Source organism: Macrosteles quadrilineatus, unplaced genomic scaffold (genome assembly GCF_028750875.1).
Source record: "Macrosteles quadrilineatus isolate MER2022 unplaced genomic scaffold, UCM_ALF_1.0 Scaffold_2__2_contigs__length_208266976, whole genome shotgun sequence".
NCBI lineage: Eukaryota > Metazoa > Arthropoda > Insecta > Hemiptera > Cicadellidae > Macrosteles > Macrosteles quadrilineatus.
The window spans coordinates 114,325,033-114,339,476 of record NW_026542595.1 but is presented as its reverse complement, the minus strand read 5'-3'; the positions used below and the strand labels follow the sequence as shown (position 1 = coordinate 114,339,476).

General features: G+C 35.9%; 1 protein-coding gene across 1 annotated transcript; it reads left to right on the top strand.

Moving 5' to 3' along the window:
* The first annotated feature begins 525 nt into the window (after nt 1-525).
* Nucleotides 526-14,413, top strand: LOC128987479 (gastrula zinc finger protein XlCGF52.1-like). Its single transcript, XM_054408341.1, has 7 exons — nt 526-735; nt 3,883-3,998; nt 4,888-4,964; nt 5,608-5,659; nt 6,309-6,638; nt 7,445-7,626; nt 12,203-14,413. The coding sequence occupies exons 3-7, from the start codon at nt 4,894-4,896 to the stop codon at nt 12,780-12,782; spliced, it is 1,215 nt and encodes a 404-aa protein (XP_054264316.1). The 5' UTR covers nt 526-735; nt 3,883-3,998; nt 4,888-4,893; the 3' UTR covers nt 12,783-14,413.
* Nucleotides 14,414-14,444: the final 31 nt, after the last annotated feature.

Sequence of the window (14,444 nt, the reverse complement as noted above, 5' to 3'; positions counted from 1 at the left end):
GCGTTCGCCGCTAGAACCGCTAAGTTGACAAAATTTAATTTTATTTTTATTTTTAGTAATAAAATTAACTTTTTTATTATAAAATATTGTTTTAAAACTATAAAATAAATTTTTAATTTTTAAAATAAAACTGTCATAACATAACCTAACCAACTAGACTTGCTGATAATATAAAAACTGTATAAGATAAAAATCTAATTAATGATTACTTATAATTTTTAATTAATTATAAAATTAATTTTAAAATTTAGTATTATAAAACCCGGGACCGGGGGGGATTTAGTTTTATTCGAACCCAGGACCTCTTGAACACCAAATCGAAACGCTACTAACTATGCCACGAACGCCGCTGAAAACACATCGTTTCGTTCGTTACCTTAATCGTGTTGCCTCAAGAGTAGACATTAGCCACTAGAGATATGACGTCACTACACCTAGTCCCTCCCGTGTGCCCATTCCGTTGTCCGGTCTGTTGCTGTTCTGCCTGATCCACGATCGTTCTGGTCTGCTGCTGAGTGAGTGCTGATTGCTGACCCACACATCCACATTAATTTTATTAATTATTACTGAATTTTGCTGTCTGCAACGGCTCCATTCTGTTTTCTTTTCTCACTAAAACTTTATTTGAATTTGAACAAGAACAACTCGAAAACACTGAAATAAATGTCTTTTAAGAAAGTGTAAAGCCAATATGAGTTTTCGCCAAACCTTATGCTGTTTTGTCCAATTGTCCAGGTAAAATTACCATTATACTGACCTAACCTTATTTTGAGTAAACTAGGCTAGTGAGAGAGGGTAGAGACATTAAGTTACCAATATCAATGCAGTTCAAGGTAAACTTTACCAAATTTGTTTAAGAATAACTAATACAAAATAGGTTTCCATAAATATCGGTAATTTCTTTAATCTAACTCGTAGGCTAATCACTTCAGTATTATTTTAGTTTACTAAAATTGACTTTGGCTAGGCCTAGTTTGGGCTTCGCCCATCTTTTCACAGGATAAAAGAAAAGTTACTGGTACAGTATACTGTAGTCATGGTTAAACTTACACACAATCTTAGTTTATTTGTTTTAACATAGGACTGATTAATTAGATAACCAACTTATTTTAAGTTTAGGCTATTCATTTAGGCCTACTTAAAACAGCTTAGCCCTTTTAACTTGGTCCCTGCTGAGGACTGCGATGGGAGTATGGTAGCCATATCCCCAGAGATTACCTGATTTCAACGTTAAAAATTTAGCTCTGGCGGATTTCTGCAACAAGTGAGAAATCTCTCTTTTACTCTACCTACTAAAATACATCATATAACAGCACTTTTGGAATAAAACAACTCACATAAATTGGCTGCACTTTATTTTACGTCCTACACTTATTCAAATGGAAATATCTATCATTCAATTGTTTCATTCGATTTATCGTTTGGTTAGGTAGTTAGGTTAGGTTAACCTTACCTATCTAACTAAACGATATCGCTTATCGATCAATATTTTCATTCGAATGAGTGTAAGACGTAAAGTAAAGTGCAACCCATAAATTAGCAAATATTGTTATGCAATAACTGAATAATTCAACTCTCGTACTCACTGGGTCTATCCATATCAAGTGATCCAACAGGGGTTGCTTGACCATTTTTAAAATAAATAATATTTTTATCCTAGATACCTTTATCAATTCTGGGTTCAAAAGTGATTTTACAATTTTTTTATCTATTTTGTTACTCCTACGGCGGCCATTTTTGTTTTGCGGAACACGCAAATTTTTGCTCATGTAAGGGTTTGCGTTAACTTGCACAACTCGGTAACCAAGAACATTAGAGTGATGAAACAAAAAGCATTTTAATCTGGAAGAAACAGCCTAAATATTATGTTCTGTACACATTTATTGAAATGTGTATCAAAAACAGTTTTAAACCCATCTCAACATTTCATAAGAAAACGGAAAAATTTCAACTTTTGAAGGCGTATTACCATTGGAACGAATAAAATCTCAGACTTGATTTTTTTTGTGTGTAGCAGCTCAGTAGAACTGTTTGTATTTCAAATATCAACCATGAGACTTAATTCCTTTAAAAAATATCATTTTTCAAAAACTGAAATTTTTTGAAAAATTAAAATTTTGAGTCTCAATATCTTTGTTGGGACAAAGTTTAAAAATCTGAAATTGTTACCAAAAACCCCTCTTATGGTTGTTATACTGCTGTATGAATTTCATCTTTGAGATTTACTTTTAAGCTAAGTTACAGTATCATGAAAATCGCAAAAACCCCATAAGCTTGGGCAACGCGGCTAGTACTGTAGGTAGCTTAAAAATTAATTTATAGGTGTAGGTAATTATTTTAATTACCTACTGAATTGATAGAGGTATCTAGGATAAAATTATTATTTATTTAAAAAATGGTCAAGCAACCAATTATTTTATTTCTGGATCACTTGATATGGATTGACCCCACTACTAATGTTTTTTATTCCTTGGTTTTCTGAAAAATATGTTTTCTGATATTTGTAAATAATGTAGCCTATATAATTTAGTTAAGTGTGTTCATGTTATTTAATGACGTCATCAATCCCCCATGGGGTAAAAGATGAATAACCGGTAATAAGGTTTCAAACACTTTGGCCAGCAATGTCCTTAGTTTATCTTTATCGTCTGTTTCATTGTTCCCAGTCTTTCAATTCACGTCTGGTGACCAGTCCGAAGATATCCTTGTTCACTACCAAAGCCTAACAGACAGAGAGTGTTTTGTTGATTTTATATTCGGTTATTCATAATTTTTGGTGAGATGTGACAAGCGATGCAACTTTTTATATTTTCACGTACCTTTCAATATTGTCAATGTAGCACGAATATTGAACATACACGGTATGGACTAGTAAATATAAAATATAAACAAATTACGTCACTGGCCCGAATGTCTATAGGCTGATAATGGTACCTAACAACTGGTTTGGATGTTTTTTTACACTTCCATTTAAATAATAATAAAAACATGTTTACTTTCGGGCCAGTGACATCATTTAGGCCTAGTGTATGTTTAAGTTTATGATCCATAGCCTACAGTTTCTGTTATAATATTTTTGCTATGCACTAGGTATACAATTTCAATGCTAGCCTATTAATCCACTATTGTAGTGGGGGCCGCCAGCTAAAATCTCATCTTTTTTACTCATTACCATACCGTATGGCAACCCTAAATCGTAGTCATCCTATACTGACACAGGGTGTGTAAAACTACAGTCGGAGTCACTGTAACTTATGGCTTTAAAAAGATTGGTCTATTGTGAGCTTTACGTTAATTGGGGATGAACTAAACTAAGTAACTTATTATGTCAAGGTTCCAGATTGAGTCACCCTTATGTGAGCCTAGCTCTTGTCGCATGTTAAGGGACGCAACGTGACAAAGGAAAAATCAAACTCAAACTGTAACTGTAACGGATATACCTCCCTTTGAAGTTACAGTACAGCGTGTCTTCCCAACAAACAGATATTTTTTCTCAAATTAAATCATGGATTAATCTGTGCATTACACTGATGAAATCATGGAAGTTTTTAACTGCAAAAGATACACCAATACGATTGTAATACTATATAAAGGTTCTTCCAAAGAAAGAGATACCAGATAACATACTAATAATAACTCCGATGACGTAAGGTATGGGAAATATTTTATTCGTTCAATGATCAAACATATTTGGTAACTACGCAATAATTTTGCATTATTGAATTTACACTTAATACTCTTTAAACAATGCTAAATGCTCAAAATATGTATAATTTATCGAACTTAGATGAAATAGCGTACGCCTTGAAAGTAACCGTCGATTTCGACGGGTTTCACCTAGTTTTACGTTAATATATGCTATTAACTATTTATTTGTTTCAGGCAGCAAATTTCACAATCAATGAGAACAGTTTCTTAAGGAAAGGTGTTTCACAGTTATTCAATAAGAAAACTAAGATCTTCAATTTTACCGTCTATTTGACAGTTGTTCATAAAAGGTAAAGAGTAAAAATATCTAAACCGTGATACTGTCGTCCAATACTGCAGAGCGACATAATTAGGCTTAGTAAATATGGTTACGTGAAATCTTTTATCAATAATCAGCAAATTATAAGGCTAAGGAAACTTAAATGAAGCAAATTTTATCTCTTAAAATCCTTTGGTTTTCAACCGTATTATTGTTTAATCTATTATTTTTTAAACAAATTAAACAAAATAGAGCCAACACATTGTGGAAGAGAGAATTTTATATAAATTAAATTTCAATTGATTGTAGGAACTATTGATTGATCTCAGACATAATATAAAAATAAAAATGTTATGTTAGCCTATGATAATAAAAAGTTACTCTCTGAATTTAAAAAATGATTAAAGAAAATGAGAGCAGCAAAACATACAATTAAATTTCTTACTGAAACATCGTTTATAGTATCGTTAATTTGTGCTTAATTTTATGCTGAATGTGAATATGTATGGGTTATGTTATAGTTGCTGGACTTTCCGGGAAAAACTACTCCCGTTTTTAAGTTTGTCGTGTTATTAACTTATTTATCATATTTAAGTTTAATGCAAAAAATTGTATTTTAACGTTACGTCCTAGATCTATCACCCAATATTAAATTTTTTTGTCCTAGGACGCTATAGGCACGAGCCCAGGATTGTTTTTCACATTACTTCAGGCTAGACCTAAGGGGTACGGCATTAACACTTTAAAAAAATCCATTGACTTGGCGGGATTTGAACCCAGAACCTCAGGGAATGAAGTTCCGCGCTCTAACCACTACACCGGCTCGCTCCTCACCCAATATTCTATTGGGGACAGGAAAGTGATTTTAACATAAGTTGTGTTAAAAGGGTTTCTTTATTCAAAACTTTATCTTTTTTTAGGAAATTATGACTCATCCGATGTCGTTGGAGCTTATAAAGCGTCTCAGCACGTGGCCGGAACTGCAAAAGTCAGTAATGTGAGTACAGTAGGCTTATTGTGGTGTTTACTTTAACTGGCCTAAACATAGAAATATAACAAAGATTACAAATAAATTGTCTAAACGCTTCTTTTGTTCAAAACTCTTTTCAAATAAAGAGTACCCAGTACCAACAAGTTTGGTTCAAAACCATGGTACAGCAGCGAGACCAATGATTGTGATTGTTAAATTCTCCATTTTGAATTACACAATACATATTTATATAGGTTCATTTTTAGAAGTAGCCTATACTGTTATCAAATCGATACATGTTATTTATATTAGGGTATAAACTTTTACTACTAACATGAGTAATGAGTTTTACAAGCAATCTTCAAATAAATGTTGAATATGTACCGATATTGAACAATTAAAATTAAATAAGAATTAAATTAAATTAAATTACAATTATTATTATGTCAAAATTGTACTATAACTTATTATATTAAAGTGTTTTGGATTAACTGACAAATTAAATGTTTAGAAAAAATACCAGCTGTTGGCTAGCTAGTGAGGTTTCACTGTCAGGACTTGATTTTTCACATGTACACTGTACAGTTGGTTTACACAGAATAGGAAATTTAGACTTCTATGTAGCCTACGTAAAAACAAACTTTACATTTTATTTTATTATTTTTTACAGGAAAAATAGCCTAGCCTTGTTAGAGGGTGCAGCTGAACAAACAAATTCAGAAGTAAGTGAATGTTATGATTATGTTTTACTGTATTTAACTGCCATTGCTAACATATTTGTATTATAGTTAAATGTATAACTAAAGTTTTCAGTTGGTGGTAAAGATTATTGCTACCTATTTTTTTTACCTTATTACTGTAAAACGGTTAAAATCTCCACACATTTTATAATTTAAAAAAAAGTTTGTATTTACGGTACTTGTTTTTTATCAGACATTTTAAATACTTTTATTTATTTTAATAGTGCCATTCACTTTTGTATACTAAAGTCGACATCCCTTCTAGATGGACCAGGTGTCGCCGACTTTCATTAAAAAATACCATAGTTGAATAAGCCAGTCTTAGAGCAAGCTTGTGGCCAAAATTATATTTTATGCTTTGTATCATGTTACTGGGATAGCCTAGTTGACGTGCTCTACAGAATGCTATAGTTACAATAATCCTACCAGTTTGACTTGATTAAACAGTTAGACGGAAATCAGTAATTTACATCAGCGCAATCTGTCGTTGGCTCAATTCATCTACATCCATTTTGAAAAAATGGCGACAACTTTATAAGAATTAATGTCAAGTTGTAACAATAGTCAAAGTTAGTACGTTTAACCCAGGTACACATTAAGCCACTATTGTCTACCATCCGTTTGTACACAGGACACAAATGAAGACCTCGACGATATGGAAGAAAATCCCGCGTTGGAAGGCCACTTTCTCACCGAGCGCTCGCCGGATGTCTCGGCGCTCGACAGTTGCATCTGCAAGTGCCATAGAGCACAGACGACGTTGCGTAAACTCTCTCTTCCGTTCAACTGCAGCAAGTGTAATCAGCAGTTCTGCTGCAAATGTCAGTTTGAAGTCCATCGAGAGTCCCATCGCGGCCAGCGCAAACACCAGTGTGCTACCTGCGGGAAGACGTACAACTACAAGAGTGATTTGGGGCGACACGAATTGGTACACGCTCAGGTCAAACCACATGTTTGTAAGGTGAGTGATTTTTAAAATGCTATAATTAATGCGCGTTTGTAAATTCCGTTAAAATGTTAGGTGAATGTTGATGGAAAATACCAAAATGCACTATTTTGGTCTTTACGTTCTCTCTCGCAAATACTCCCGACATTGGGGGTGAGTCATGAAATGTCAGGGTTGGGGAAGAGTTAGTTCTATACGTCCCATCACAGAAGTTAAAACAATCCAAGATACCGTGTCATATATTTGTAAACTATTGAAAGGATTCCCATTTTCAAGAACAATGAATAATGTATGTTTACCTGTTGGTTGCCAGGTTCTTCAAGTGATATTAAGCTTGATGCATATTTCCACACCAAGTGTGGCATCATCAGGAGCACAGTTCATTTATTTAAAACATATTTTATTTACATCACTGTTCACACTAAATTATATTAACGTGAAATGAATAAAAACACATACCTTACATATACATATGTAAAAATTAACAGCAAATAAAAACAACACAATTGGTGACAAATGGAGCTGCACTCCGGAAATCCACTGAACGAGAGGTGACTCACAGAGCTGGGCTCCGTAATCGGAGTATCAACTGAATAATAGAGGTTGTACGGAGGAGATGTGAGAGCAAAATGAGGTTCAATCGGTTCCTAGAAAGATCCTTGTGAGGTACTGTTACTCTTAAAACTGCCAGACACATATTTTTATATTAAACAACAAATGTGCTCAGAGGAAAACTGTAGTAATGTTTTAATTAGAGAAACTTTTATCACCAGTTGCACAAGTAACCAAAAGTTGTAATTTGTTATTTGTATTTATTTTAGGTTTGCAACCGATCTTTCAACCAAGTAGGCCACCTAATCACGCATCGGCTCACTCACACAGGGGAGAAACCGTTCACCTGCGAAGTTTGCAACAAATCGTTCAGCCGCAAGTCTAACCTGCACAAGCACATGTCGGTCCATACTGGGGAACGCCCGTTCCAATGTACCACTTGTGATTCTAGGTACGTAACTTACCGTGCTCGTTTTTTTCTAAATTTACAGTAAAATTACTTGATTTTTAAGTTTTGGTCTCGGATAAGAATCATATTGTCTAGATTTAATAAATAGGATGGAGAGGACACAGCTAACTCACCTGATGAAAGGTTGCAGACGAGTCAAAGAACACATAAAACACACACATAATAATACTTGATATTTCGCCTCTTTCAGAGGCTTCTTCAGAAGTAGGCCTAGATGGCAGTTACAAGAACAACAGTTTAAAATAGGATGACACAGTTTGAATTCAAAATGACAGGTTGTCCAACTGACACATTATTTAATCCAAGCTAAATGCTTTTTCCTAAATACATTGTCTAGATTGAAGGCAGTTATTTCTAAGGCCTTATTCTTTAAAGGCAGTTAAGAAATCTGAGTTAGGAGATAAATGTGAGGTTAAATGGGAAAATTAGTGAGTCGGTGGCTCAGTCAGTCGCATAGCGTCGCGGACCTCGGACACAAGGCAGCGATGTCGTGGGTTCGGATCCTGATCACCAGTGTTGGGAAGTAGCGCGCTACAAGTAGCGACGCTACAGTAGCGCGCTACTTTTTTTGTAGCGTTAGCTGTAGCTACGCTACTTTTAAGATTTTGTAGCTTTAGCTGTAGCTAGCTACATTTTTAAAGTAGTTGTAGCGGAATTTTAACTACTTTTCTCGCTACATTAACATTGATGAGATAGTGATTTTTATCATAACCTCAACATTACGTGAAACAACCTCTTTCAAACTGAGATTTTCAAAAAAATTGGGCATACTTTCTTGGCTTTATACAGCTGTTTGCAGCCGTTTCATTCCCTATTACAACGTTGTGTGGACATGGAGGCCATTAAATGAGTGTTATCCACATTTTTGGCTCTCATTTCCTTAATTTACTACTCTATGATTACTGTCAGAAAAATAAAATCGCTAGATGCAGAGGACGTTTAAACGTTACCGGTGACAAGAGAAGCTATTGAATGCTTGTAAGTGATTGACAGGGAAATTAGTAATCAATTTAGTTTCTTTATTAAATCGATAGTGTTTCAACTTGGTTTTTAATGGAAACTAACACTAAACCTTAAAATAATGAGAAAGCTGGTCTATCAACCTTTGCTTCAGCTGTTGATTGTGGTTCATCAGCACAAGCCCTTCCTTGGTTAGATTACGAAGATTTTTCAAAGGTTTACAAAATTAACAAAGAGGAAATTACCTGATGAGATTTAAGATATGGCTATTCTACATGATAATAGTAACGAAAAAATCTCCATATAACATGAAACTTACATTGAAAAAAAAGCATAGTTTGCTCCTGCTAACAGCTCTTGTATAGGACTATTACTAGGCTATGCTATGGTTTAAGACGAATACCAAGTTCAATTATTAGGAATATATCTGTTTAGCCAAGTAGGCCCACATGTTATTTTTACTTTACAAATTTCAACATGTTTAAATTAAAAGCCGATTTCAGGTCTTCAGGATAAGTTGCTGAATACTGTTTTCTGTGGTTGAATACCTGAATACTAACTAGGTTGAAGCACAATTTGCCCTATGCATAATGCCAATAAAGGATGATTTCTTGACATTGAAAAGTGTTATTCATAGATCAAGTAACTTATCATTATGGTTAAAAGTTATGGCAATGTCATTTTTAACATTAAAAGTAAAGAAAGGCAATAAACTCCAATTTCACTAGGCTAGGCTCTGTAACACGAAAAAGTATTTTTAAATAATCGTTTTACAGTTTTATTGGTCTTAATTGTTTATATAAGACATCTATAAATGAATCTATATTAAAGAAATAAAATGAGCTTTTAAAATATAGTTTGGTTGTATGTCCTTTGAACTTAATGAGATTTACAAGAAAGATGCTTAAAAATAATGCAATATTTAAAAATAAGTACAGTACTAAATATGATGGGACACCGAACTATTTGGTTCTGTTGTTGTAATGTTAGGTTTATAGTGCCAACAAATTAAATACAATCTAGGAATAATTTGTTTTCCCCCAAAGCAGAACAACGAGCGACGCTGCGACATTGTCGCGGACACGAAACACCGAGAAACGCGGGCCTGCGGACACATTTACGGAGTCATAACGACGATCGCGCCGTGGCCGCGATTATTGGACCGACGATCGCGCCGTGACCGCGGAGTCCTACCGACGATCGCGCCGTTACCGCGGAGTCATACTGACGATCATGCCATGATGGCGAGTCATACCGACGATCACGACGTGACCGCGGAGTCCTACCGACGATCGCGCCGTGACCGCGAGTCATACCGACGATCGCGCCGTGACCGCGGAGTCCTACCGACGATCGCGCCGTGACGCAGAGTCCTACCGACGATCGCGCCGTGACCGCGGAGTCATACTGACGATCATGCCGTGATGGCGGAGTCATGCTGACGATCGAGCCGTGACCGCGAGTCATACCGATGATCGCGCCGTGACCGCGAGTCATGACGACGATCGCACTGTGACCGTGGAGTCATACCGACGATAACCCCGTGACCGCGGAGTCCTACCGACGATCGCGCCGTGACCGCAGAGTCCTACCGACGATCGCGCCGTGACCGTGGAGTCATAGCGACGATAACCCCGTGACCGCGGAGTCCTACCGACGATCGCGCCGTGACCGCGATTATTGGACAGACGATCGCGCCGTGACCGCGGAGTCCTACCGACGATCGCGCCGTTACCGCGGAGTCATACTGACGATCATGCCATGATGGCGAGTCATACCGACGATCGCGCCGTGACCGCAGAGTCCTACCGACGATCGCGCCGTGACCGTGGAGTCATACCGACGATAACCCCGTGACCGCGGAGTCCTACCGACGATCGCGCCGTGACCGCAGAGTCCTACCGACGATCGCGCCGTGACCGCGGAGTCATACTGACGATCATGCCGTGATGGCGGAGTCATGCTGACGATCGAGCCGTGACCGCGAGTCATACCGACGATCGCGCCGTGACCGCGAGTCATACCGACGATCGCGCCGTGACCGTGGAGTCATACCGACGATAACCCCGTGACCGCGGAGTCATACCGACGATCGCGCCGTGACCGCGAGTCATGACGACGATCGCGCCGTGACCGTGAGTTCTACAGACGATCACCCCGTGACCCGCGAGTCACAAGTTTCTATAGGTACCTGTAAATTGTTACCCATTTTTTGGTTTTTATAGATCAGTGCCACAAATGGTAAAAATTGATTTCGTATGTCTTTTTTGGTAACTGCAATACAGTACTTTTTTTATGCACAGAAAAAAATTCTGTCCCATCCCGTCCCGAAAATCGGGAAGGAAATAAAAATCCCGTCCCATCCCGTCCCGAACTAAAATTTCAATCCCGTCCATCCCTAGTGTGTTTATATAAAGAAACTATAGTACATTAAAAGTTTTACTTCTGAAGACCTTGTTAACACTTGTTAAGGTATGTGTATATATATATATACGTATTTAAAAAAAAGTAAATTTAAATAACCTGATTATGCCTACCCCTTAATAGTTTTTTAGTTTTTTGTTTTAAAAGTAGGCTATACAAGTTATTGAAATTTACTTATTTTATTTAACTATATTACTAGTAGCCCTAAAGAATGAATATATATATATACCGGTATATAAGTCATTATTTAGCTTTTTAGTTTTAGCGCTTGCGGACACATTTTGAGGTTTTCACAGGCCGTTGCAGACACGTAGGAACCATTCTGCTTTGGGGTTGTTTTCCAAGTAATGTTAGATAAAATACTGGCATTTTTTAATGTTTGTTCAATAAAAATGTAGTTGCAATTAATTTTACATTTACCTAATGTGCAAAGGAATAAAAAGTATCGTCTTTGGAAAAGTAGCTAAAATTGTAGCTGTAGCTACATTTCATTGTAGCTGTAGTTGTAGCTAGCTACTTTTTCAGAACTGTAGCTGTAGCTGTAGCTAAGCTACTTTTTTTGAAATGTAGCAGTAGTTGTAGCTAGCTACATTTTAAAAGTAGCTTCCCCAACACTGCTGATCACTGCCGCAAACATTTTATCAGTACAGTTCACCTTTGTACTGTACCGGCTCACCCCTTGCTTTACTAGATACTTTCTACACACAGATCTGTAGTCTATGTAAACGGTCAAATGCAAGGTTAAAAGAAGAGAAAAAACCTTGTATGTATTTAACGGTGCATCGGCTGATCCTTTATTACTACCGCTTGACTTATTTCACACTAAAGGGGACTAGGGGGCTCAAAAGCAAAAAGTAATTGATTTAATATTAGAAATACAATTAATACAACAAAAAATCTGGTTTCTCTTAGAATATCTGTTAACTGCATACCAAATGTGTTGACCGATTTCATTGTGTAAAGTTTGTTATCAAATGAAAAGGGAATTTAGATAAACCGCAATATTGCATTGTTTTATATTTATTTATTTACAAAATTTAAGTAATGTACCAGCCAATGTTCGATAAACAATATTCGTCTTAGCTAACGATCCAATTCTTGGTTCGCCAAAGGCTGTCCGCAATAATCCTTGAAACACTCAAATACTTGAAATAACAGACAATATTTCCTCTAGATTCAGTCGCAAGGGGGATCTTCAGCGGCATTCGATGCTCCACACAGGCGAACGTCCGTACAAGTGCGACTTTTGTGACAAGACGTTCAGTCAAAAGCCGCACCTCACGAGCCACTCAGCTGTTCACACGGGTGAGCGACCCTACAAGTGTCTGGCTTGTGGACGATCCTTCATCCGCAAGAACCTGCTGTTGAAACACCAGGAGGAGGACTGTGCAGACTTCGCAACCACGAGCGATTTTACCACTCTGTCTTCAAACTCGTTTTTCAACTTAAACCATCTACTGGCGGGAGACGACGAGACCGAAAGCACCGTGGAAAAGTCTTTTTTCAACGTTTCTGTGAGCGAGAAATGTAAATCGGTTAAGTCGGATCGCAAGATGTCAAGATCAAGATTGATCAAGAATAAGAATTTAGCTCATAGTGAAGTGGATGCAGAAAATTCCAAAAGTGAAACCGAGTCTGAAGTAAAAGTTGAAAATATAGAAAGTATGGAACAAGATGAAGATTCGTCTGAAATAAACGAGAAAGACGAAGCAAAACTTCCGATTAAAGTTTTTAAGAAGATTGTGGATGTTTAATATATCTGTTATTCTTAAAACCAGCTTGTTAGATTAGTTTATAGTGAATGTTGTAGTTAATGTCACTTCATTGAATTGTAATCGAGAAATTGCATCAAAACAGTAGTTTTCTTAAAATGAATTTAAATAGTCATGCTTAAAAACATGACTATAACGTTTTACTTTAGACAATTATGTTTCTTGTTGTATTATCAATTTAATTTGAATCACACGCTTAATTGATTGTTGAGATGTGGTATTTTTATTTCTTTTGTACAAGTTATTTCAACATATACTGTTAAGTAAGGTTACTAATTAATCCATGTTACACATTTATTGAGTCCTTTTTAAGTGTTATTTTTTGTTTTGTAAATATTTATGTGAACACAAAAATTAGTCTCACGACAATAAACATACTGTTTGATTCCTGATGATTACTAATTTTACTTTGGAGAATGGTGCTTTGAAAACACACTTATCTCTTATCAAATATGTCATAGCACTCACTAATGCACTGCTCTATTTAGTTACCATCTTAGTAACTTTTACAATCAGTAGATTATGTTTTAGAATAGAAAACAGAGAATCTTTCCTAGTTTTAAGTTCATATAATTATTCTACAGAACTTTTTTTATTAACTGTAGTTAGGCCTACGAATTAAATGTAGCATAAATGTTGTAGGGAATTAAATGTATGCTTTATTACATATATGTTCCTTCTCTGTATATTCTTTATTACTTATAGTATTACATATTGGAGAAAGTATTATTGATGTCAAAATGTCCGAGGTTGAGTTTTTGGTAGAAATATCCGTTTTGGATCCCTATGAACCCAAAAAAGTGGTTTTAAAAGTGAGTGGATGTATACAGAGTTACAGACACCTGTGGTCCGATTTTGATTACATTTAGTATGTGGGCGTTAATCCATGGTATCTCCAGGTATTTATTCAATTTAAATTTTAAATATGGATTTTTCCTTAGAAACACATTAAATAACAGAGAAATAGGATTTGTACAAAAACAGCTCACACAATTTAAGTTCTAATTTAATATGTTATGACTCTATCAACTCTAAGCAAAATGGTACAACCCATGCTGTAAAAATTACGATTCAAAATATATTGCTTTTGTTATTTTCCACATAAAATATCATAGTCACTCCCATTGCCCATGATAAGGGTTGTTGACAAGCTAATGGGAGAAAGTATTCGTCAGATTGCTGAAACCGTTTATTATATTTCTATTATTTCACTGAACATCGATTTGATTTGGGGTTTCAGGAATTACTTCCGATAGTTTTATGTCTACTGTATTTTCAACGAGTTGGCTGGTTTTGATATTTATTTTATTTTTTGAATGGTATCTGGGCTCAGAAACTTGGAATGGATCCAGCGACTTTCAGATTGAAGGCGAGCACTGTAACCATTCTGCTACCAAGACAATGTTAAATAGACTAACTTATTACAGGAACAATATATAATAAATTAGTGTTTATTCATGACCAAAAATTCAGTATTGCATTATTACTAAGCTGATTCTTTTAGTTACCGTAGCTTTTATAAGAACTATTGTTTGTTAAGTTTAGACCAATGTGATGGACGTTTTGTTAATTTGACTGTTGTAGGCTGTATTAAGGAAATAAATAACATTACTTTCTACAAAACTTCTTTATCAAGTCCTTTCT